A 26,050-nucleotide genomic window follows, 5' to 3' on the forward strand; every position below is an offset into this window, starting at 1 on the left:
ATTTACTGCAGGTGGGTAAACTGAGGCATAAAGATAAATAAAATCCCAAATCATCAACACAACCACACAAGACACTACAGTTTTCTTCTGCCTTAAATGGATGTGGCAAGTATAGTCTCTTCAACTTTTTCTCCATCAAAAGAACAAAAACATCCCAAGAACTAAGAGTGATCCTCATACCTGATCTGCTGTGAGTAGAGGCTCCTCATTGATACCAGAATCATGTTCACTCTTCTCATTGAACTCTTCCTCTTCTTTCTCATGGATCTGAAAGGGGAGCAGGTGGAATTCTGATTGACCATCAGCAGAACTAGGATTCTCTCTAGTCTCTAGAACAGATGACACTGACTGAGAGGCCACTCTGGCCATCCCCTGGGTAAAGAAAGAATCTGAAGAGATGTGCAGAGCTCCATTCAATTCCCAGCGTGCCAAAACCACAACACATGTACCACTGAGTGCAGCTTGGTCAGAAAAGGACAATCGAGGATGAGTGCTCAGCACCATTCTGACTCAAAGGGAGCAGCACTGTTCTTTCACCCACAGACAGGTCACCCTTGTGTGAACAGGACCTTCTCAAGATAAGTGATACTGCACCCAACTCCTGCAGCAAAGGCACACTTATTTATATAAGGAGTTTCAATCTGGGAGTTTGTTTCCAGAGTTCACTTTATTAGGCATTTTAAAGCTTAGGCTGTTCCAGTCCAAAGTTATGCTTTTAGAATATGATGAAATGCCATCCTGTCACTGAAATCAAGACGTGGTGTCATCACTGATGGAGGATGTAATGAATCCACCTAGGACAGGCCACAAAATAGCCTGACCACATGAACTAAAGAACAAACTAAAAGACAAAACATATTGAACATTTATTTGCCCTGTCTCCAAAATTCCATAATCCCAAGTAAGATTCTGAAAGTTCACAGCCATCAAGATTCCAGATGTTGACGTCCAACAAGGTATTCATAGCACATCTGGCTTTATTGACCACATCCCAAGTGTCCATAGTCTGACATTTATATTCAAATCCTACAAAAAGTAAACCATTAAACAACAAGCTGCCTCTGTCCAAAAGTCTGATTTGAAAGTCATACAGGGTAAGAAGTGTCTCCAGGAAATCTTTCTCCAGAGTCACTGCTCATCCAGGAATCAATTTTACTTGCCCGTTAGTGGCTAGTATGTTCATCTGCCTCTTTCCTGGGGTTATACTTTCCTATTCTAACAGGAAACACCCCTGTTCCAACCCAAGCAGACGTGCCAGAGGTAGTCTGTCCTCAGAAACTTCTCCCCTCTTCTTTGAGCTCCACCTTGGCAGACACCCCTAACAAAACACACACCTTCTGTCTCTATTTGCTTAAAGCCAGGACTATGTCGTAAAAAAAAAATCAATCAAATATATATTGAATGCCATCTGTGCTCAACCTGGATAAGAGGTAGGACAGGGGGGTAATGGGATCATTTGAGGGGCTTGCATGCCAGATGGTGACATCTATTTCTACTGTCGAACCCAGATGCTTCTCTCTCTGCCAAGTTCACCACCTGTGGTAGCCGCCTGGTTTCTCAGCTCCCCACCACGCAGAACGAAATTCCCGGAGCCACAGTTTGTTCACAACTACACTCATATGGCAGAACTTCCTTAGGGCCAAAAAGTCCTGTGGTAGAAGTCGGCTCATCCTGGGAAAGAGAGCTTTTTGTTTTCTGATTGGATTATTTTTATAAGCATCTGACAGCAAGTGTTAATCTATAACCAGAATTTCTTTTTGAATTAAGTCTATTTTAAAAATGGAATGTTTACATTTTCTGAAATGTGGCCAATTTTAGTGGTTGTTACCTCACTGACTGTTAATACTGCGTCTTTCAGCTACACCATCTCCCTTCCCAAGGTCCTCCCTCTGTATCCCTGGCTGAAGGTAGGCAGGAAGCATTTAGGGACAGATCCTTCTTGCTATTCAAATGTTATGGGCAGTGGCATGGATGACACTTAGTAAGAGCTTCCTCCCCTCTCCCCCTCTCTGGCACAAAACCTACATCTGATTTGTCAGGTTTGGATTAAAAGAGATTTGAAAATCAATTACAAGCTTGTGCAAGTTACCATGAGTTCCTAGTATTATGGAACTACCCTACCCTACCCCATACTTTCTCAGATCTCAGAAGTCTACCACTAAAAACAGAATAAAATAAAATGAAAGAAAAGGAAAGGAAAAGCATACACAAAGTATTCCCCAGGAAGCCCTGGCTCCTTCCTCTTCTACATGCTTAGCCCCCTCCTCTGTCAGCTTTCACCACATCCACCCTGTCTCTGGCCTTTTTCTCCTCTAATTCTCTCGTCCTTTCTCACCCTCTCTATGCCCCAAGTCCCACATTTTCTTTCAATCCTACCAGACTCTCTTCTGTTCCCATAACTTCTGTCACTTCTCAACAAGCCCTCTTTCCTTTACAAATGCCATTTACAGACTCCTGCCTGCCTTCCAATACCAGGACAATATTTTATGCAAATTGTGGAAAGCTGGAAGGGAATAACAGGGAGAAAGAGAAAGATTTTTGGAAAATAAGAGTGCTTCATGTATATAAGTATATATGAGATGGATGATATATAGATAGATAGATAGATAGATAGATAGATAGATAGATAGATAGATAGATAGATAGATAAGCACTATGTATATAGAAGATTATATGAATACTTTTATGTCTAATATATGACATAAACATAAAAATTACCACAAGGAGTTCCATTAGCCTCTTGCGTGGCAATAGGAAGGTGGTAAAATGGGAAAGCTAAAGCCAACAATAATCTGCAGGCCAGGTCATTTTGGGCTAAATTTCTTTGTAGACTAAAACTGCAAGTTGTTTCCACACTATTAAAGTGAACTATGGCTCTTCCAAGAAAAATCATTCTTCCAAGTGACTTCTTCTCATAATTAGAAAAAGGAGACCTAGATCCAGAAAAGAGTCTGTCCATACTATTCAGCAAGCTGTTTCTTTCTCCTGCTTTTGGTAAAGACTGTGTCTTTAGTGCTATAACATGGTAGCTTAAAGCTTGAAAATAAATGCAGAGAACCTTCCCTGGAGCATGAACACTACTAATCTTGCTGCATGGTAGTCTGAGTGAGGCTTAAAATTACACTGAGTCCTTATGTGAGGGTTCAATCTGACTATTAACAAGTGTTTTTTGTTAAATCATTCCATTTATAGGAAAGGGAATTTTCTATACACAATATTTCCCTCTCATTATCACGACTAGCTCACATGGTTAGTTGCTTTCTTGACCAAAATTAGGAGAACAAAAACTTTCACCTCCAGTCAAAAAATAGAAGAAAAAAAAACACCACATCAATATGTACCCAGCCCAAGGAAAGGGCAACTATATCCCTTTTGTGCCTGTCAACGACCAGGAAACATCTGTGTGAGCTAAGTGACAATGCCGCTGTGTCTCCACAGTGATATGCACAGAGCACAGCAAATAGCAAGTGGCCAACAGCAATTTGTTGAAAGAATTAATGAACAAATGAAAAAGAGAGGACTGAGAGGTAGTACTATCACCGCCTGTATTCAATCCCACCTTCCCAGGAAACTTAGCTGTTCAGTCACCTGGACAACAGAAATACGAAACTTACCGTCTTGGACTTCCACGTCCTCTTGTCCAAGACCAGCACCATCTGCTATTAATTAAAGGTGTATGGACAAAAGGGACCATCTTTTATATGACAGTCAGAAACAGAATGGGTTAATGAATTGAAAAACCCAAGAAAATGGAGCGTTGTGAATAATAATACATACACACATAGCTCAAGCATATTATTTTCACCTGAAAGTATAAATGTACCAAGCTCGTGATAAAAGGCCAAGGCCTTTTCTTCTATGAAGAAACGCCCTCTGAGTAGCGTTTCACGTAGTCTTTCTTGCATCAACCACATCACAACACAATTTGTAAATGACTTTCATTTTCGTTTTTATAGTAGAAGGAAGGTACATAGGAAATTGAGCACACACATTCATCTCTTCTTCCTCCTGAAAACCTACTAAAGAGAGACAAAAGGGATCAAAAGAGAATGTCCCACAGAGACAAATTGAACTGCAGAAAAGACAATAACAGTAAAAAAAGATGCTAGAAAGCAGATGCGGACCTAGCAGACTAGTGAGAGTCAAACCCTGTGGAGGAAGCTGCCAAAAGTAAGTGGATTTGCACTGAAAATCTTGAAAGGCTCAGGAATGGAGACTTCAGGTAACAGTGTGAGATGGGCTAAAAAGAAGGATTTGTCAGGATTCTTCATCAGGAGCAGTGAGACCCCAGGTCTCTTCTCGGGGGGTTGGAGGGGGGGAGCAGCGCAAGGCTCATCACACCAGCATGGGCCAGGGAGCTGTGTCCTACACAACTAGACTGAGAAACAACGGCTTGAACTGGAGGGGGGGTAGGAGGCAGAAGAAAGGGAGAAAAAAAAAGACCTACAGATGCATGCCAATATTTGGGGTCTCCAAACAAAATTACCAGGTCCTGACTGATTACTCCACAGTGTGGTCCAGCAGGAGACCAGGCTTGCCCCACAGAAAGAACTCAGCTTTCTTGCCTGACTTTTAAATATGAAAGTATGCCCAAGGATTATCAGATATTTGAGGACAATCCCCAACATGGGAGAAAGGGACTAAAACAAGTATACAAACAAGGGAAAACAAAAGCAATACAGAGGGCAGGAGAAACCCCTTGCTATCATCACTGCCCGCTGAGGGATTACAAGAAAACGTTCCTTCCTTGAGATGGGACCTATTTATTAGAATCAATCAAAAAAAATAAAATAAGAAAGAGCTCTAGAAATTAAAAATACGATAGCAAAATTTAGATGTCCAATGGAAGAACTGAAGATAAAGTTGAGAAAACCAACTAGAGAATAAAACAAAATATGTAGATAGAAAATAGGAGGCAAAAATTCAGGAGATTCAAATTAACATTCGAATAAGAAGAGATATAAAGAGCAAAAACAGAATAGATGGTCTCTTCCAGCCATGACAGAGTAACTAGTACTGAACTTAGCACTCCTGCCATGAACAACTATAAATCTAAACAAAATCTATGAGCCAATTGTTTTCCAGCACTGGACACTGGCAGTGCAAGGCTGTGATTCTTGATAGAGGAGAAAAGCATTAAATAAATGAAAGCTGAGATAATCTGTCACCTGTGGACTTACAAAAAATACCATAGAGAGTGTTTTAACCTGAAAGGAAATGATGTAAAATCAGATCTACAGGAAGAAAAAAAGAATACCAGAAATGCTAAATATGTGGCTAAATATACAAAATTATCCTGAGCCCCTTGTACCACTTGAGGACATAGCCAGAAGTTAGCAGTCTGCAAGGTGATGTAGGCTTTTACCAGAACCTGACCAGGCTGGAACCCTGATCTTGAACGTCCAGCCTCCATATAACTATGGGAAATAAATTTCTGTTGGTTATAAGCTACTCAGATATTTTGCTATATCAGCAGACTAAGACCGTTATTAAAAATAAAGTTTAAAATATGACTAAACTCCAACCTTAAGAAGCTAAAAATACAAAGGGTGTAGTAAACCCCTAGTAAGTACAAGAAAGGACATAATAAAGTTAAGGGAAGAAATCAATAAACTAGAAAATGAACAAGTGATAGAAAAAAAAAAGTGGTTCTCCAAAAAAATGACTAAAAGTGACAAACCCATACATAGACTGGTAAGAGAGAGAGAGGTGAGGGATAGAAAAAGAAGGACAGAGAAAACACAAATTAACGATGTCTGCAATAAAAAGGGGACATCACTATAGATCTTACTGACATTACAAGAATAAGAAAATATCATAAACAACATTGTGGTCAACATTCAATCACTTAGATTAAATGAAAAAAATTCCTTGAAAAACACAATTGACTAAAACCAACTCAGGAAAAAACAGAAAATCTAAATAGCCCTATATTAAAGAAATTGAATCTGTAATCAAAAACCTTCCACAGAGAAAACCCTTGGTCCAAATGGTTTCACTGGTATAGTCTATCAAACATCTAAGAAAGAAATAATGCCAATCTAATACAATTGTTTCAGAAAATAGAGGAAGAAACATTCCCAATGTATTTTATAACATTATAAGAAAATAAAATTGGTGTGCTCCAATGTTCACTGCAGCTTTATTTACAGTGGCCAAGACATGGAAACAACCAAAATGTCCTTCGATAGATGAATGGATAAAGAAGCTGTGGTATATATACACAATGGAATACTATTCAGCAGTAAGAAAAGACGAAATAGGACCATTTGTGACAACATGGATGGATCTTGAGAGTATAATGCTAAGCGAAATAAGTCAGACAGAAAAAGCAGAGAACCCTATGATTTCACTGATATGTGGTATATAAACGAAAAACAACAAAAGAACAAGAGAAACAAATGAGAAACAAAAACTCATAGACACAGACAATAGTTCAGTGGTTACCAGAGGGTAAGGGGGGAGGGAGGTGGTAGATGAGAGTAAAGGGGATCAAATATACGGTGATGGAAGGAGAACTGACTCTGGGTGGTGAACACACAATGGAATTTATAGATGATGTAATATATAATTGTACACCTGAAATCTATGTAACTTTACTAACAATTGTCACCCGACTAAACTTTAATTAAAAAAAAAAAAAGAAAGAAAAGAAAAATGGGCCGGCCTGGTGGCTCAGGCAGTTGGAGCACCACGCTCCTGACACCAAGGTAGCCAGTTCGATTTCCACATGGGCCAGAGAGCTGCACCCTCTACAGCTAAGATTGTGAACAACAGCTCTCTCTGGAGGTGGGAGGCTGTGTGCTGCTGTGGGCTACCGTGTGCCACCGTGAGTGGCCGGCAGCCATCGTGAGTGGCTAGCAGCCAGCAAGAGCTACCATGAGCTGCTGTGAGCGGCCCACCGACGACTGGCGACTGGCGACTGATCTCCTCAGCCAGGGGGAGCGCAAGGCTCATAACACCAGCATGGGCCAGGGAGCTGTGTCCTACAACTAGACTGAGAAACAACGGCTTGAACCGGAGTGTGGGGGTGGAGGAAGCAGAATAAAGGGGGGGAAAAAAGTTGGACAACTTATACTATTTTAGGTCAAGACTTACTATAAAGTTGTAAGAAATGGATACAGCATGATATTGACATAAAGATAGACACATATACCAATGAAACAGAATAGAGAATTCAGAAATACATCCACACATATATGGTCAATTGATTTTCAACAAAGTGCCAAAGACAATTTAATAGGGAAAAAATAATATTTCCAAAGAATAGCACTGAAACAATGGATAGCCACACACACACACACACACACACACACACACACACACACACACACACAAATGAATCTTGACCCTTATCTCACACCATATATAGGAACTAATTAGAAATGGATGATAAACCATATAACTGCTACAACTATAAACTCTCTAGAAGACTTAAGAAAAAACTCTCAGTGACCATGGGTTTCCCAGTTTTTTAAACACCATACAAGGAGCACAAACTATAAAAAGAAAAGAAATCAATAAGTTGGACTTCACCATGTTTTAAAAAACATTTGATCTTTAAAACATAATGTGAAGAGGGGGCAGCCGGACGGCTCAGTTGGTTAGAGCACTAGCTCTTAACAACAGGGTTGCCAGTTTGATTCCCACATGGGCCAGTGAGCTTCGCCCTCCACAGCTAAATTGAAGGACAATGACTTGACTAGGAGCTGATGGGCCCTGGAAAAACACTGTTCCCCAACATTCCCCAATAAAATAATTTTTTAAACCATAATGTGTTTTTGTTAAAAGGCAATCAATAGACAAGAAGAAAACATTCATAAAAGACATATCAAACAAAGGATGTATATCTAGAATATCTGTGTTAAATGTCTAGAATATACCGTGTTTCCCCGAAAATAAGACCTAGCTGGACCATCAGCTCTAATGCGTCTTTTGGAGCAAAAATTAATATAAGACCCGATATGATATGATATGATACCCGGTCTTATATTATAGTAAAATAAAACCGTGTCTTATATTAATTTTTACTCCAAAAGACGCATTAGAGCTGATGGTCCAGCTAAGTCTTATTTTCAGGGAAACATGGTATGTGTTAAATTAATTAAACAAGAATTGGTCATTAGACTGAGGTGGATTTAATGCCGTAGTGGCCTACAAAGCAAACCTAAACTTCAGCCTCTAATGCCTCAAGGTTAAGAGTTCAAACCAAAGGACAACCAATCACAGTCAACTAGTCTTTCCCAAATCGTACAACCATTTAAGCTATAGCCAATCAAATGATTTCCATATTTTGTCTCCACCTGTTCTCTATAAAAGTCTTTTTTCTACCTCATGTCAGTGGAACACTCCTAATCACTTTGGATTTGGCATTGCCCAATTTGAATTGATTTTTGTTCAGATAAAGTCTTACACATTTAATATGCTTTGCTTTATCTTTTAACATAGGAATGCTAACAACTCAATAATAAGAATATAACAACCCACTAAGAAAATGGGCAAAAGATTTGAATAGGCACTTCACCAAAGAAGATACATGGGTTATAAATAAGCACATGAAAAGATGTTCAATATCATTTATTACATAAAGAAATGCAAATTCAAACCAAAATAAGATGCTACTATATACCTACTTGAATGTCTAAAATTGAAAATGTTGTTCATAACAAGTGTTGGTGAGGATGTGGAATAATTGGAGCACTCAAACTGGAAAACAGTTGGCCTTTGAAACATACAATTAGCATGTGACCCAGACATTCCACTCAAAGGTTTTTATCCAAGAGAAATGGAGACATATATCCATAAAAAGACTTACACAAGAATGTTCACAATAGCTTTAGTTCCAATATTCAAAAAGTGGAAACAATGTAAATGTCCATCAATAGGTGAAAGAATAATCAAATTATAGTATATCCATATAATGGAACATTACTCAGCAATAAAAAGGAAGGAACCATTGATACAGTAAAATGGATGAATATCTAAATAATTATACTGAGTTCTAAAAGAGTACATGATGCAGGATTCCATTTACACAAAATTCTAAAAACTGCAAGCTCATCTATAGTGACAGAAACAGGTTTCCTGGAGACTGGGGGTGTGAATGGGAAGAGTGATGGATATACTCAGTATCTTGATTGTGGTGGTTTCACAGAAACATACATATGTCAAGACTAACCAAAATACACACTTTAATATGTACCATTTATTTTATGCCAATTATCTTTCAATAAAGCTGTGAGAAAAAGAGAAAACAAAAAAATAAAGTAAAATAAAATAATAGTACATCATGACCAAGTTGGGTTTATCTCAAGAATGCAAGGTTGATTTAATATTTGAAAATCAATTCATGTACTTCACCCCATTAACATAATAAAGGAGAAAACTATATATGCGTCTCAATAGAAGCAGAAAACATAAATAATTAATTTTCAGAGAAATAACACAAGAAAACATGCTACAATATAAAGTCATGAACTTCCAGGTTAAAAGGGTCCCCTATCATGCAGCATAAACAAAATCAATGTTTTTAATTCATTATAACGCACATTATTGTGAAATTTCAAACAAGAAAGGAAAATGAAAATATTCTAAAAGCTTTGGGAGAGAACCAAAAGAGAGTCACATATAAAAGACAGGGAATCTGAATAGATTTGGGATTTCTCCCAGCAACTGAAAGCTGGAAGAGAAGAGAACAAAACCCTCAGAATTCTGAGTAAAATAATTTTACAACCTAAAACAACTATCAAGTCAAATTCTCCATCAAGTAGACAACAGGAGAATGAAGACATTCTCATATATTTTAAAATGTATATTCTTCTGTACTCTTTCTCAAGAATATAGTGAATTTTTTTTCTCACCAAAACAAGGGAATATATCCAGAAAGATAACAAGATGGCAGTCAGAGGATGGGAAAGAGACGCAAGAAGAATCCCCAAGATGAAGCTGAGGCGTTCCCAGGACAACAGCTGTATGTTTAGTGTAAAACCAGGCTACTGTATAGCAGAAAGACGGAAGGTACTAATTTAGATAGTGTCTAGAAAAAAAATTTGAAGTGATAGAATATCTGATTTTTTTAACCTTATTGTGAGATTTAGAGTTCACTCAGAGTTTGGGTTGAACTAGTGATAGGTATATAGGAAACTAAGCAAATGAGAAAACTAGGTAATGCTTCACTCTAGGTTAAACAAAAAATTGTACAAGAGAGGAAACATTCTTATAGAACCCTACACGATTCAGCAAGAAACAGTACTTACAGAGTTACATGAGTGTGTTTAATATTGATTTAACTGTAAGTTAGTGACAATCCTATATTAGAAGGGGACAGGCGAAGCTGGAGCATTTGAGGTGATGTAAAAGGATTAAATCTTATCTTCTATGATACAAAGTTAGTAGATAACAGCCAAAACTGTTCATTTTAAATAAGCAAAGAAATAACAACATAAATGTGTTATTTAGAAAATTGAAGACATCTGCCAAAACAAACAGCTGAAAGCAATAAACGTGGTTGCCTCTATGGAGTAGAGAAGGACAAGTCAGGGGCTGTTGTTTTTATTTGTTTTAAGTCTTACATTATTTTAAAATCATTATTTGACTTTCATAACTATGTACATGTGTTATTTTAATTTTAAGGAAGCAAAAATGACTCTCTGTGGTCATAATCCAACAGTTTGTATAATATTTAATTAAGTTACTTAGTTACATCACAAGGACAAGCATGGACAGGTTTGGGAACAAACACAACTGATTCTTGGCAACGAACAACTTAAGTAGAAGAGCTATTCGGGCTTGCTAGAGAGAAGCCTACTAGCTGTGTGCATTCAGCATGCCAAGGGCATCCGGTCAGTATGTTTTACAGAAGGAATATGGAGCACTGGTTAATCTCGCAAGTCGTTTAAACTGAGGTCAGTTAAAAGAGCTTCTACTGTAATGAATGCAGATAATTAAGGAGGATGAGATAAAACAGCCTTGATCCATCCACTTTTGCTACCCTGTCTTTTCCCCACGGGTTAGATGGAAGAAATTCTACAAGGAAAGGAGCTCAAGATCATTCTTCTCAGGGTCATTCAATTTGCCCTGAAATATTAACCCTCTTGAGGGAAATCTGCAAATGAGAATAAATTGGGGTCCTTTTGAAGGGCAGACTATCTTATATATCGTTTGGCTTAATCCACAAAATGAGTTGGAAAGGTGGCAAAAGAGACAAAGCAAAATCTGCCTTTTGCATCACGATGGACCTATTTAATTTCAGTAACTAGACGTGTTCCATTATTGCCTATTTTCTCCTTTGCATTTTTGGGGTAATTACTAAACACCACACATATAAACACAGGAGAAAATAAGTAGGTGGGAGTTCAAAACAGGACCTGAGACATACCCTCTGAGATCTATGCTGAGTAGGCTGGTATCAGATATCTTAGTCTCAAAGTCACCATCTTACCTGCCCCAGTCAATGATGCCTTGAGGTTTTTGAGAATGTGGGATTGCTAATTATTAGAAAAGTTAAGAAGGCTAAACAGCCACCTTTTCAAAAAATCAGCCAACCAATCGCTTTGCTGTGCTATTTTGGGCAATGATCTGCGGAAATATCGCCCAGTAAGGGAAATCTCTTTCTTGCTCTTTTTCTTGGACTCAATCTTAGAGCAACTAGGAAGATCAGATCTACCCAACTCCCTCATTTGCTATGACAGCCCTTCCAGATAAGAAATTTTGAATTTCCTTTACAGCTGAAACTAGAAAAACAAGCAAGGCAGAAATTGACTTTTAGTATCGAGAGAGCCATTAAATGATTGTAACTTTCTATATGCAGATTCAGCTAGGAGGGGGCAAATTCAGCTAGGAATGAATCTATATGCAGATTCACTTCGATGTCGCTCTTCTGAAAAGTCACTGCCCACAGCCTGTGCAAATCAACCCAAAATAAGTATCCTCTTTATTTTTTCAGAAGCCCTTATTCTTTCTTCTTTAGCATCAGCAACCACAGAATGTGAGTCAGGTCCAGCCACATAAACGTCTCGTTGGTTGAGTTTCATAAAGAATTCTCCCCCATTGCATGGCCACCTCACTAATATCTGGGCTCCAACTCTGGCCATTAGCCAGGCCCTGAGCAGGCCACAGATTGGTCAGAACTTGCTCTCAGCACTGTTTCTGATGGGACTGAACTGTTCATTTTAACCATCATTATTTGAACACAAAAGAAGCCTGTGATAACCACTCTCCTCCTCTTCCTTCAGACCACCCAGTTTTCCATGTGGTAGTACAAAGATCAGCATAGAAGTATCTGCGTTTACATTTTCCAGGCACCTCATGCACACTGGATTTGCCCTCTCATCTTATTTTTCACCTCCTCCACAACTCCTACCTCCCCAGCAATGATTTCGAACTAATGGGGTACACTGTTGAGTTACTGACTGTTTTTCTAACTAGAATCCACATCTTCTCAAGCTCTATTAAGTGGCGGGGGGTGGAGGGCGGAGAGGTACCTCAGTGTCAGAGCTGTTTCCATTCAGAGCCTCCACGTTTGGGTCCCTCCAGTCTTCCGAAAGTGAAGGGATGTAATTGTCTGTCAGAGCATCCCAAACCCTGTGAACAAAGAGACGCTCTCATTAGCACACATCTGTGGCGCGCCCCGCCTGGAGGAAGGAAGAGCTGAGCCAGGGGAGGAGAGAGGCTTCTGTGCGTACCAGGCTGAGGTCATCTGCCTTCCAGTAGGCAGGCGCAAAGCAGCTTAGAAACTGAATTAGAGGCACAACCAGGAGAGAAAAAACCAAGAGAATGGACCCTGTCCAGAAGCTTCCATGTGATAGGTATTTGCTTCAGAGAACAGGAATTCCTTACCATTGAGATACAAAGGGTAGAGTCTACAACCATGTTTCCCCGAAAATAAGACCTAGCCGGACAATCAGCTCTAATACGTCTTTTGGAGCAAAACTTAACATAAAACCGGGTATTATATTATATTATATTATACCCAGTCTTATAGTAAAAGATGACCGGGAATTATATTATATTATGTTATGTTATGCTTTATGTTATGTTATGTTATGTTATGTTGTGATGTTATGTTATGTTATGTTATGTTATGTTATGTTATGTTATGTTGTTATGTTATGTTATGTTATATAAGACCCAGTCTTATATTATAGTAAAATAAGACGAGATCTTATATTAATTTTTGCTCCAAAAGACGCATTTGAGCTGATTGTCCGGCTAGGTCTTATTTTCGGGGAAACACGGAATCAAACCACCTCTGGCAAAAAATAAATTGGCCCAGAAAATAAATATGTCCCTCAACCAAATAAAATAGTTCATGTCTTCATGAACCTAAGAAATGCCCGTTTCCTTTCCTATGGGCAGAGAAGTATGAGAGAGAGAAATAGATAGAGAGACAGAGACAGAGAGATAGATAGAGATAAAGATCTGGGCAGATTTTCAGGATGGATCTCAATAACATCAGGGGCATCATCTAGTGCCAATACTGTTAATGCTACTTATTACCCAAAATGCTTAGCAAGCCCACGGGTGGCACAGTCCTGCTGCCCAGCAATGTAGAGTCTAAGTGTGCCATATCTCCATCATGGACACTCTAAGGGAAATGTATGAAAGGAACCAATAAACACACAATTACTTTTCAGTGGGGGAAGACGGGGCTCCCTTTATTACATTTCTTTTTAAAATTCTGATATGTACATTATAAGAAAGTGTTTTCTACAATTCTTGTTGGTTAACTCACTTATTTCAGAAATTTCTTTGGGGAAAAAAGGGGGTGGGGAAAATCATGGTGTCACAAATTCTCACACACAGGAAAATAAATAAATTAGTCAACACCAAGAGATTAATGTAAATCAGTAAACCAAGGTCGTAAAATAATGCCATCCATGAAAGCCATTAATGCTTGTGTTGATATTAGATAATGATACACGCGGGCTGTATACACCCCTCAGGTGCCTATGCATGTCAAACATGAGTGATATCTATGAGCCAAGGAAAGTATACTAATATGTGGAAATAACCATTTAAAAATAAGCAAATATGTATACACATGGATCAAATATAAAACATGACAAAATATGGGTTAAAATGCTGAAAGATAAGCTATATATAGATATATAGAGAGAGAGAGAGAGAAAGAGAGAGAGAGATACATAGCACAAGGGAATATATATGTATGCGTATACTTCAGAGCACAGATACTTGAAATCAAAATCAGACACATAAAATGGGGAAGTGCTCGTAACATATATAAAATCAGGAATGAGATATGAAATATGAGTATATAAGCACGTAGCTTTTCCTAGTGCACAATGTATACAATTTAAAATTGGTGATAAAACTAAACGAACTCAAGAAAACACAATTTAATGGCAATGCTTGGGTTAACCGCTTATTCATTATTTTCCTACAATTAGCAGAAAGCACTTCATTCAGCAAGATTTCAGAGTCTACTTCTTAAACATGGGGTGATAATCCAATCTTCATCAGGCACTATTACAGCTTCATTAATCCAGCCTAATTCTAAATCCAAGTCTCATTAGCATTTGAAAGCCAACAGGCAAATATGATTTGCTCTCTCCAGGACAGAACTCCAAGCACCACACCCACTAAAAAGGTCAGTGGACAACTCCTTGCATCACTGCATCACATTCTCCTCTGTGAAAATGAACAATGTGCATGCAGGCGCTGACCTTCAGATTTGTCCCTGCAGCAAGTACCTGGAAAATGAAACTCAGCAAAGCCCAAAATAGGCAGAAGCCTTTTGTACGGACCTCTCTCCTAGGCAGGAAGGAAGCCGGGAACGTTAGACTGCACTTTCCAATGACCTTGAAGCTGTTCACATCCTGAAAGTGACAGCTCAGAACGCTCTCAAATCTTTTAGGGAGTAGCAGATTTTCTCATCTGAGCCTTCACTGTCATACTCGGGATTTCGTCTTCTAATTCTAGATTTTTAATAACAATTCTCTAAACATTTATCTCCTCGGAATTTCAAGCCATCCTCATTCTCTTTCAGGCTTTGTCCAGGTTTTCTTCCTTTCTGAGGTACTTTTTATCCTTTGACATTCATAAACAACCTTTAAGATAGAGTGACTCTCATCTCCTTGTAATCACTTGCCCATTTAACAATAATAACAATAGCAGACAACACTTAACAAGCATTTACCATAAAACAGGTATTATTCTAAACTTTACGTGGATTAATTCATTCACTCCTCACAACAACTCTGTAGGGCAATACTAATGAGAGAGAGAAAAAAAGCTGAATCCAGGGAATTTAAACTTGTCTAAGTTCACAGAGACAGTAATGACAGAGATGGGATTTGAACCCAGGCCACAGAGTTACAGAGCCTATATTCCTAACCACTTAACTCTTTCCATTCTTGATGAATTTTGTGATTGGCATAGGCATCAGAATTATATACCAAGGTCCAAATCACACTCTAGAACAGCAGTTCAGAAACTGGCTCTGCGTGAAAAATCTGTAACTACGTTGTTCTAGACAGCATGCTTTCATCGATACACAGAAGAAGGAATGGCACGGACAGCAGGGGCACACACTGCTCTGTCTATGTCTCCATTCCAAGGAATTTTCAATGAAAGGCAAAAGCAGAACACTGCGAGGCAGGCAGCCACAGGAATGAGGAGTGGTGGTAAAAGGGGAAACATAAAGTGTTTTGTAAGGAAGAGAGTGGGAAGGGCTTTCTCCCCAGAGAGGCTATCTATCTGATTGTAAGCAGGGTCCTTGGAAATGGACATATCCCCTTTTACAGCTATGCTGAGTTGGACTATAAAATTCCACTTCCCTGAGAAGTGTCCTGCTGTTTACTCTTATCTTGGGGAAAGGAGGCCTTGAAAGCTATCTACTATATCTTTCATCAAAGAACTAAGATTAAGCAGGTTGCCTCAATTCCTGTCATTATGCTGCCATGGCACCCAAAATTCACTTTGCTCTCTCAGTGCCTATAATAACAGAAAAGGCTTTTCAGGAGGCTATTCTGTAGCCTGGGCTTAGATGCCTATAGAATTGACCAAACTACTTTTTACCAGAAAGGGCTATGTGCTTGGGAAAGGATGCTGGTAGAGGATGAACAAACCAAACAGAATAGATTGTGATAACACCTATACAAAAATTCAGGTCTGGAACTGGCAACATAGCTATCAAGGCTGTATTCATCCTGCTACACACACACACACACACACACACACACACACACCCATATCTACCGTGTTTCCCCGAAAATAAGACTTAGCTGGACAATCAGCTCTAATGCGTCTTTTGGAGCAAAAATTAATATAAGACCCAGTCTTATACTGTATTATACAAGACCTCATCTTATAGTGTATTATATAAGACCCGGTCTTATATTATAGTAAAATAAGACCGGGTCTTACATTAATTTTTGCTCCAAAAGACGCATTAGAACTGATTGTCCAGCTAGGTCTTATTTTCGGGAAAAGATGGTATACATCTATTCCTGACAATATAGTAGACAATTTACAGAGCTTATTAGAATTCCAACTTGCTAACATTTCCCTCAACCCCCATTAGGCTGGCTATAACCCTTGTCCAATGTTTCATTTATGTCCAGTAGTGCCTTCATCCACATTTAGATGTGTGTTAATGTGAATACACTTTTGCAGCTAATACTTAGGAATTATTAGCACATTACTGACTTTGAACAACTCTTTGGATTCTTTCAAATCCTTAAATAGAATCAATACTATCTCTGCCTCCTATATGAGGAAACTGAACCTCTAAGAAGAGAGTTAGCTTTCCTAAAAACCACAGTTATCTGCCAGCTTTTTCTATCTGATTATTTGGTATTTATTTGTCTTCATCTTAAAGTATGACTAACTCCCGGCCATATATTTATTGGGCAGCCTTTATTTTTTAACATCATTTTTAACCCCATAATTCCATCTGAATAGCAGGAAACTGTCATTGTTCTCACATGTTTGGCCTCTGATAGTGCCTCTGTCTCCAGAACACTAGCAAGAGGGCTGGTAGGGACCCCAACGAGGCAGGAAGTGGGGTGAGGACTGTCCATTCCCATTTTGTAGTGGCCCCTAGGAGGCTCTGGCCTCTGGGTCCGATCTTTTATGATAAAGGTAAGGGTGATCACATATAAGCAAAGAAGAGATTCTGAAATAGTTTCTAAATTTAAAAACAGGAAATAAGGGCCAGCCTGGTGGCTCAGGTGGTTGGAGCACCGTGCTCTTAACGTCAAGGTTGCCTCGCCAGTTGGATTCCCACATAGGCCAGTGAGTTGCGCCCTCTACAGCTAAGATTTGAACAACAGCTCTCCCTGGAGCTGGGCTGGTGGCCAGTGTGAGTGGCTGGCAGCCAGCGTGAGCGGCCATGGGCTACCGTGAGTGGCCGGCAGCCAGCGTGAGTGGCCGGCAGCCAGCGTGAACTGCCGTGAGCTGCTGTGAGAGGCCGACTGACCACTGGCAACTGACTGCCTCAGCTGGGGAAAACGCAAGGCTCATAACACCAGCATGGGCCAGGGAGCTGTGTCCTACACAACTAGACAGAAACAACGGCTTGAACCGGAGTGGGGTGGGGAGGCAGAAGAAGGGGGGAAAAAGGGAAAAAATATTAAAAACAGGAAATACATATTCAAGTTTGACTCTGTTTTAATGTCTAGAACTTCCATGCCCCGACGAATCAGAGATAAGTTGTTGATATCTCAGCCAATTCCCTACTATCCAAACAGTTCCAAATGAAAACTAAAAAAATCAAAATTTCAAAGGGAATCAGTGCATTTGCTTAATGATTTGTGTTACCTTTAAGGAGGTTAGTTTGACCAAGAATTTCATTGCTTTTGCTTTAAGCTTCTATTATTTAACTCCAGCCCACCCAAAACACTTTCATTTGTGAATGAAATATCCCTCTAAATACTAAACCTAACCAAGTTTATTAGAATGCTAGAGCTATGCTCAGGAGAATCACAACCAAGTTAGATATTAAATCATCTTTTTCTTTACCTCATCATAATTTCACAGTTGAACTGTCTGGATAAGTACCTAAAAAACAAAATACGTAATTCAATTCTGATTTTTGTTTTAAGTTGTAAAGCTTTAGATACACCGACTGCCTAGAAAGCACAGTGTTAATTTCTCCCTTCCTGGATTCCTCCCTCTACACCATCCTCAAATCATAGTTTATCTCTAAGTAATTATTCAAACTTTGGTCTTTTGGTTGAGGCAGTCAATGAGGCACGCAAGTCAGAAAAATCAGGATGAGAAAACCAATAATCCCATGTGACGGTAATTGACATTGAGTGGCCTCTGCTAATGTGTAGAGAAGAATAAGAACCTGCTCCCTGGACATTCATCCCTAATGAAGCAGGGGTATGGGGAGGATTAGATAGGGGAGAAATGATTTGTTGGAAGCAAAAGGAATTAGACACATCTTAAAATGTCATTTGCAGAGCACAGCCTGGGTGAGGTAAGAAATTAGGTTCTTTGAAACTCCTTCGTCCCGCTTCATCAAGATTAAGCTCTGGAGGTTTCAAAGATGAGGACCCAAGCAGTCAACTAGAGTTAAGTGACTAGCCCAAGGTCACACTGCGAGTTAGTGAGAGAGTGAAAATGAGAATTCACAGTCTTTGTATTTCTAGTCCATTGCTTGGTGCAATGAACTAGAGTGAAAAAATACCCTGTATAATAAAGCTTCACAGTCGTGCTTTTTTAACTTAAAGGAGCTGAGCAAATTATAACAGGCTCAGTATCTAAAAACGAATCAGTTTGAAACTTAAAACGAAATCAGAACACACAGCCCACAGTGGTAGTACTGGTCACCAGAGTGAAATGTTCTCTATGATCATGTCTTTAGGCTAGCACTAATTAAAAAGAAAAGATGGAAATAGCATGGATCTAGAAATACTTTACATGTACCTACAAGGCTAGCTATTATTGCTCATCCAATTCATTCAATGTTCAATATTTCATTCAAAAAATATTACTTGATCACTTACTACACACCAAGCACTATGTTAGACAGTGGGGATACAATAGTGAGTAAGGCAGACAGATATATAGCCCTGTATTCACAGAGATACAGTGTTGGTCACCAAATGAGCAACTACCTGCCAAATATGGTCAGGTTCAATCCTCTAGAACATACCTCTTAGCCAACTTGTTCATGATCAACTCTTCCCATTCTTATCCATAAAAGAGAAGCCAAAAGCACAGTTGCTCAAAACCTCCATTACCAAGTACTTGACATGTCTTGTGTGATGCCTAAAGAACAACTGGTGCACATTTTACCTCTGTAGAGAATTAACACGTTTTAGTTTTTGTGGTTTGTGTTTTTTTTTTACTAAATGCCCCCAGACACCCTTCTTTTTATAACAAATTACCCCCTTCTTCTCTGTCTAGTCCCTTCTCAAACGGCACTTTCCTCAGATGTCTTTGCTTGACTACTGTTCAGACCTGACATAGCGGCTAGTAAGTGACACGAGGACTCTGCACACTCAGAAGCCACTGCACCCAGTTATCACCTTGATATTGTCCAGGGTAATTCCATGGACTCTCTGTTCAATTGGTATGCTTTCTTATTTGGCTACATCTCAACATTTCTAGATAATTTTCCAGTTCTGAGGGGTTGTAAATAATTTTGAAATGTTCATAATTCTGGTGTTTCTTGGAGCAAATTGTTGGAATGACACAGAGTCATCCATACAGTTTTGTTCTGGACCTTATTTCTGATATCTGGGGGCATTACCACTGGTATAAAAAAAGCTGAACATAGACTCCAAAATTTACCAAGATCCTGGAATTCTATCTTGTATCTAGGAACGCCTTTCTATTTCCTAAAAATCCTTCATTCTTTTAAGGTTTTGATTTAAGAAAGCACTACAGGTGACTGTAAAGGGACATAACTGAACAATGCTAGCAATTACCAGGGCCCTGCCCCACTGACATAAAATGATGAGCAATACGCCATGAACTCATAGACAGAAACTAGTTCTACGGGGTTCTTGTCGAAAGCAGAAGAGGGCAATTAAGACTCCTTACTCCTCGTCCTGCAGGGTCTCTTCCTCCTCTTGGATCTGGAACTGGTTCTTCACAGGAGCTAGGTTTTCAGTCTTGGCATTGTAATTCCGAAAGCAGACATTGAGCTTCTCATCAAATTCATTCACGAGGTCCTCCATGGACTTGAAGCTGATTATTTCAGAAGAAAAATTCTCAAGCTCAGAGAGGGAGGGGTCCTCGAGATGGTGGGGAGATGAGCCGTAGAGACACCGTGGCTTCTCCTCCCGTTCCTCCGAGCAGCAGGCCCGAAGGTCCTCGAACTCTTCATCCAAACTCACCAGTGGGGCTTCCATTCTTGCACAGCTGCAATTTTCAAGATTCGTTTCTCTAGAAGAAATAAACAAGATAATGTGAGTTTGGAGTGGGCTTCTGGGCTGAGGAACTGTAATCAAATATTCCATTATTGTGTCTCTCTAAAAACAAAGATGCCACTTCACTGGCAATCACTGCTTCTGCACATCCACATTATTATGCACTTAAGGTGTTCAAATATTGTTGTCAGTGTGAGTAATACTAACCTAAATAGAGTAAACTTTAGAGACACACGGGCTTCCAATTCCCTGCTCCAAAAACACCAAGTGGAGTGATTAAGTGTGCTGCCACTCGACCAGACTGCCTAGGCTTGCATGTTGTTCTGCCCTTATTAGTTGCCACCTTAGCAAGTTATTTAACTTCTCTATGCTTCTTTTTATTCTTCTCAAGACAGAAATAGTAACAGGACTTACCTCCAATGGTTGTCGTAGGGTTAAAGGAGTAAACACAGGGAGGATCTTAGAACAGTGTCTGGCAGACAATAAATGCCAATGTTGTTCAATATATGTTCACATCCTTAACCATGTGCTCTGAAAACTGAAAGTTTTTCATAACTTATTTGGTGGCAAAACTTGACCTGACCTAGCTCATTTGGCAACTAAACCGGATCTACATGAATTTATAAAAGCTGCTTATGGTTTTAAGTTATCCCATTTCATGTGTTTTGCTGTAGAAACATTAATTTTTTTTAATTATAGAGATTGCTACCCCAACTCCCAGTGGATGATATGCAGAATATGCACTCTATTACTGCCTTCCAAAATTTGAGATAATCTAAATTCTGAAACATGCCTGGCCCCAAGGATTTGGGATAGGGATTCATGGATCTGGTTATTAATACCATCATCAATAAATAACAGACTAAAAGAACACTAATAGATACGTTCCAACAAGCACGTGAAATTTTCCCAGACACGGCACATATGTCTGGGACTAGAGGAATGGATTAAATGATCTATTATCCTGTAAGAGACAGGCCTAATTACCCATGTGTTCCAGAGCCAGAGTTCATAACCATCTTGGGCACTGCGCCCTGGAAGGCTGCACCCTTGGGCCTCCTCTCATTTCCCAACAGCTCCAGGCTTTCTTCATACATTGCCTTCAACTGTGGTTTATCCATGTGTGTGTACCTCCAAACCCCTCCCCAATTTAAATCTGAATTCCCCGTGGGCACAGATCTCCTCTGAATATCCTCCACTGCTCCTAGCACACACTGCCCTGTGGCTAGGCAATCGATCAATGTGTATTCACTGAAAAATCACCTCACCCCACATACAGTTTCTCATTTTCAATTTCAAGCAGTACAAGCATCATTATCTATCATACCCTTCTCTGCACCACAAAACTTCCTTCCTTGGGGGCAGCTGGTTAGCTCAGTAGGTGAGAGCGCGGTGTTCCTAACAACAAGGTTGTGGGTTCGATCCCTGTATGGGCCACTGTGAGCTGCACACTCCACAACTACTTGACTTGGAACTGATGGGTCCTGGAAAAACACACTTAAAAAAGAAAAAAAAAACTTCATTCCTTGTAACACAGAAAGGCAACCCAACTTTTCTCTCTTGTCTGTGTGATTACTGATCCAATTATGTGCCTAAATTGGAAGTACTACCTGAGGAGACCCAAACAGACAGCAAAAACCCTGGATTTGTCTCTAGGAGCGCTATTCTCTATCTCTATGCACAAAGCTAAAACTCTGCATAAGCGAGGCAAAGGGTGTGCCTGGTGAGGATGGACAGCTCCTCCTGGGATTTTACTGGGGGTGGGGGGGAGGGTTAAATCAGTTAGTACAACATCACATCAAAACATATTCTGAGTATTTACAGTTTACAAAGGCAAAATTATAGGACCTCAGACTACAAAAGGCTATAAAAGCAGTGTGATATTTTGGAAAGAACACAGGCTCAACAGACCTGCCAATGTCTGGCTCAGTGACAAATATCATGGGTCTTGATTATCTCATTTGTTAAAATGAAGGTGTTGGTATAGAGCTAATACCTTTGAAAGTTAACTTTAATAGCATATTACCTTAATTAATAATTTAATTGTAATATATTTTATTTAATCCAATATATCCAAAATACCACCATTTCAAAATGTAATCTATATTTTAAAATATTGAGACATTTTACATTCTTTTTTCATACTAAGCCTTTGAAATCCAGGGTATATGTTACATTCATAGTACATATCCATTTGGACAAGCCACCACCTTTCCAGTCCGCAGTAGCCAAATGTGGCTAGTGGTACCATATTGAACAACAATCTATAAAGCAATACACAACTAATTGTCAGTAAGGGATTCTTTACCTAGGGTCTACAGATGCCAAGACTTCTTTGACTAGAACTATATTTTATTTGATGCATTTAGAAACAAATTCAGAGAAGGATCCCATAGGTTTCTCCATGTTACCAAAGGGGCTCATAGCACAAAAAAGATTAGGAATCCCTGAGTGCCCAAGTGAGTTTAGAAAAGATCAGAGTGCAACAGAGAATAAGTACACAGATGAGGGGCTTGTGTTGACGGAGGCAGGACTCTGTGATGGTGAAGAGCCTGGAGTCCAGAATCCTGTCCTGGTCCTATCACTTCCTAGCTGTGAGACTCTGAGCAAATTATCAACCTCTTTGTGCCTAGTTTTCTTACCTATAAAATGAGATTTTAGAATAGTACTTACACTGAAGTTTGTTTTGTGAAATAAATGAGATCACCTTTGAAGTGCTAAGCACGTATGGACTACATGGTACCCAACAAATGTCAATGATTTTAGAAAAATGAGGATAACTTAGTTACATGGAAATGTGAAGTGAGAGTACCTCAAGAAAAGAAAAACTATCCCTACTATGATATTTTATGTGCGTTGCTTCAGAATACTTACCAAATGAGAAAACTATTGCTGAATGAGTTTTATCATCTTTTTTGCTAAGGCACTCTTCCTATTTTCAATTCATTTGGTGAAAGACTCTTGGATCATCGGTCTCATTTCAGAGAGGCATCAAAGCTAACCGGCTGATATTTCAGAAATTTACGCTTCCTTTAAATATGTACTCTTCTTTAGGAGAGAAGGGGTGCTGGGGGTGCTACGTAATATGAAGAAGAGGCGCTGGGGGTGCTACATAATACAAAGGGGGTGCTGACTTGAAATGGCACAATCTATACTAATTAACCAGCAACAAGAGGGCAATCCAACCAGAATCTAGGACTAAGACTGAGTTTTGAGTGTTGGCAACAGGAAGATTGTGGTGAAAGCCCCTATCCTCAGCCCACGTAGGCTCTACAGAAATGGATCCATTGAGATTATAAAAGAAGAAATGGACATCATAGCTCTAGAGTTCAAAAATATGATCATAATCCATTATATAGCCTGATTTATTTTCATCAATGCACTACCTAGGAGCCAAGAAGTTGTGCATGAATGGCCAGCTGGAAATCGGAAGTCACTCAACACCCAAAATGCGCCCGGCATTTGTTGCAAGACCGCAGGCTGCAGCAGAGGAGATGAGAGTCAGGCATTCTGACTGACTGTTCCATGGCCTGGTCTCTGGGTTGGGGCTGGCAGCGCCTCTTGAAATAACACGCTCTTCTCTCCTTCCTTTAGCTCCCTCTCTTTTGCTCCTCTCTGTTGGTAGGTTGCCTTCGCCCCCAACTGAAATGTCCTACTCTTGCATTCTGGCAGGCTTGCCCCTGTCTTAATTCACAGCTCATCTCAGAGACCTCCTCCCCTCAAAAGCTAGGGTTAACACAATTGATAGCTTATCATATTTCTCTATACTTCCAAATCGATTTTTGAAAAATCCATGAAGAATGGCAAAAAAAGGAACCATAGAAGGGTTGTCTTGTCTTTTTCTCTTTATCATACAACAGAGTGCACGACTATAGTTTGATTGTGTCCTATAATCTATTCCACTTATGTGGGCTCCCAACAGATGATGTAATTTGGAAAAGAAAAGGTATTTCAGAGCTTGACAAGAGGTTCAGTAGGAAACACAGAGGCCTCTCGTGCAGCAGAACGAGGCCCCCAGCTGCAGCTTGGGGCTGCAGTACAAATTTCCAGTCCCTGCTTTGCTGAGCTGAGCAGAGTGTGAGCAGAGCAGCAGAGAATTCCCCATGCCTCCACAGAAGCCCCATGCCATCGCCCCCTTCTTCCCATTACTTGCTTCATAGATCAGTTGATACTGTGCGCCCCCACCACCATCCCTAGAGGCTGCCCTCCATTGATGTCCCTGCAGTTTTCCCGCTGCTACTCAGCAAAACCCAGTCAGTATACATGATTGTGCCAGCTTCACAATTTTGACAGAGAGTATTTCATTGCATATAAGCCAGAAAACCCCGTTGAGGTTCTGCTTCCTTCAGTCCCCCCTCCTCCTGCTGCTCTATTCACCCTCATCTCACATTCCCCCCACCCTCCGCCCCAGGGCTCTTGGGGCAAAGAAAGACTCCTCCAAGCAGCATAATGGCTGGCGCTCCAAGGAAGGTGGGCTCATCCCGCGGGCCGCACACAGACTCCACAGCCCTTTTGGCCACAGAAGACCGGGACACCAGAGTGGGAGGGCTGTCAAGCAGCGAGGAGGGAAGGCAAGAGAAAGGATAGGCAAGAGAGAAGGGCTGTGATAATACCCTCCAGCCCGGGCTCTGTCCAGCGTTGCGCCCCGAGCTCTAGAGGCCCTGAGCCCACAGCAGGCGGAGCGCCCCCCACCACACTTGTCTTTTCTCCGACCTGGTCTATGGTTCAACAGTCGCTCCCCAGCGTCCGCGGCAGCGGCCAGGGTGCTGACCCTGCAGGAATGCTCGGTCCTGGGGAAGGCCTGGCACCCCAGGGAGGGCACGGCGTGGGGTGGGGCGGGTTCTTAGGGGCAGAGAGACTGGGGCATTGAAGGTGACAGCCCAGAAAACGGTCCTAGAGGGAGGCACAGACCCACTGCTCCTGCACCACCAGGCAGCGTCCTCGGCCTCCCCGGCCCAAGACCGCGTGCTCGGGCACACAGACACACTCACATGCACACACTCACGCGCGCGCACACACACACATATACATACTGTCTCCACACACACACACACACACACACACACACCCCAGGCCTGGGCCTGGGGGCCCAGGCTCTGATGGTGCTTGCAGTGTCCATGGTCCCACGGCCGCGGCCCGGCGCTGAGTCCCCTCTAGGCTCCCGCGAAGGGCGGAGCAGGGAGTGCCGGCCTCCCGGCTCTTCCTTTCCGATTCCAGGATGGGACCGGTCAGAGGTCCTCCTCACCACCCCGCCCAACCCCCCGCCCCCCACAGCCGTGGGTTGGTCCGTGCGAAGGTCGACCCCGCGACTGCACCTGTGCTGGTCCTGGCGGAGGGAGGCGGGTCCCGGGGCTCAGCGGGACACCTCCATCCACAGAACGGCCGGAGCGCGGCGCAGGGCAGCGGCCGGGCAGCGGCGGCGGCTGCAGCGAACTCCCCTCCGCCCGCCCTCCGCCCTCCCCGCGCTCGTGCCCGGGCTCCGGGGGCGCGCCCGCGCTCGGGCACCCGCCCACTGGCACAGGCGAGACTCATGCGTCACCTCCTCGTTAACATTCATAGCCTTCCTTGGAGCAGGTGGCTAGCTGCCTTTATTAATATTTATGAATTACTGCTCCCCTTCTTTAATATTGGCGTTTCTGCTTCTCCCATGAATGTATAGAAGCTCCAAGATGTGCGCGTGTAGTAACTACCCATATGGAAACCTC

General features: G+C 41.0%; 1 protein-coding gene across 5 annotated transcripts in view; it reads right to left on the reverse strand.

The window, feature by feature from the left end:
* FEZ1 (fasciculation and elongation protein zeta 1) overlaps positions 1-25,819 on the reverse strand; it is a 39,148-nt gene extending 13,329 nt beyond the window's left edge. Inside the window, exons 1-6 of one of the 5 annotated variants that reach the window (XM_081037885.1) lie at positions 25,059-25,565; positions 23,732-23,825; positions 21,673-21,862; positions 20,017-20,361; positions 12,483-12,582; positions 181-267 (exon numbers count right to left, since the gene is read on the reverse strand). In XM_081037885.1, the coding sequence (XP_080894011.1) occupies positions 181-267; positions 12,483-12,582; positions 20,017-20,327 (498 nt within the window). In that variant the 5' untranslated portion in view covers positions 20,328-20,361; positions 21,673-21,862; positions 23,732-23,825; positions 25,059-25,565. Of the gene's footprint in view, positions 1-180; positions 268-12,482; positions 12,583-20,016; positions 20,362-21,672; positions 21,863-23,731; positions 23,826-25,040; positions 25,566-25,660 lie in introns of those variants that run through there. The other 4 variants (XM_081037886.1, XM_081037883.1, XM_081037884.1 and 1 more) reach the window with 4 other exon arrangements.
* Positions 25,820-26,050: the final 231 nt, after the last annotated feature.

Source organism: Rhinolophus hipposideros (genome assembly GCF_964194185.1).
Source record: "Rhinolophus hipposideros genome assembly, chromosome: 24".
Classification (NCBI taxonomy): Eukaryota; Metazoa; Chordata; class Mammalia; order Chiroptera; family Rhinolophidae; genus Rhinolophus; species Rhinolophus hipposideros.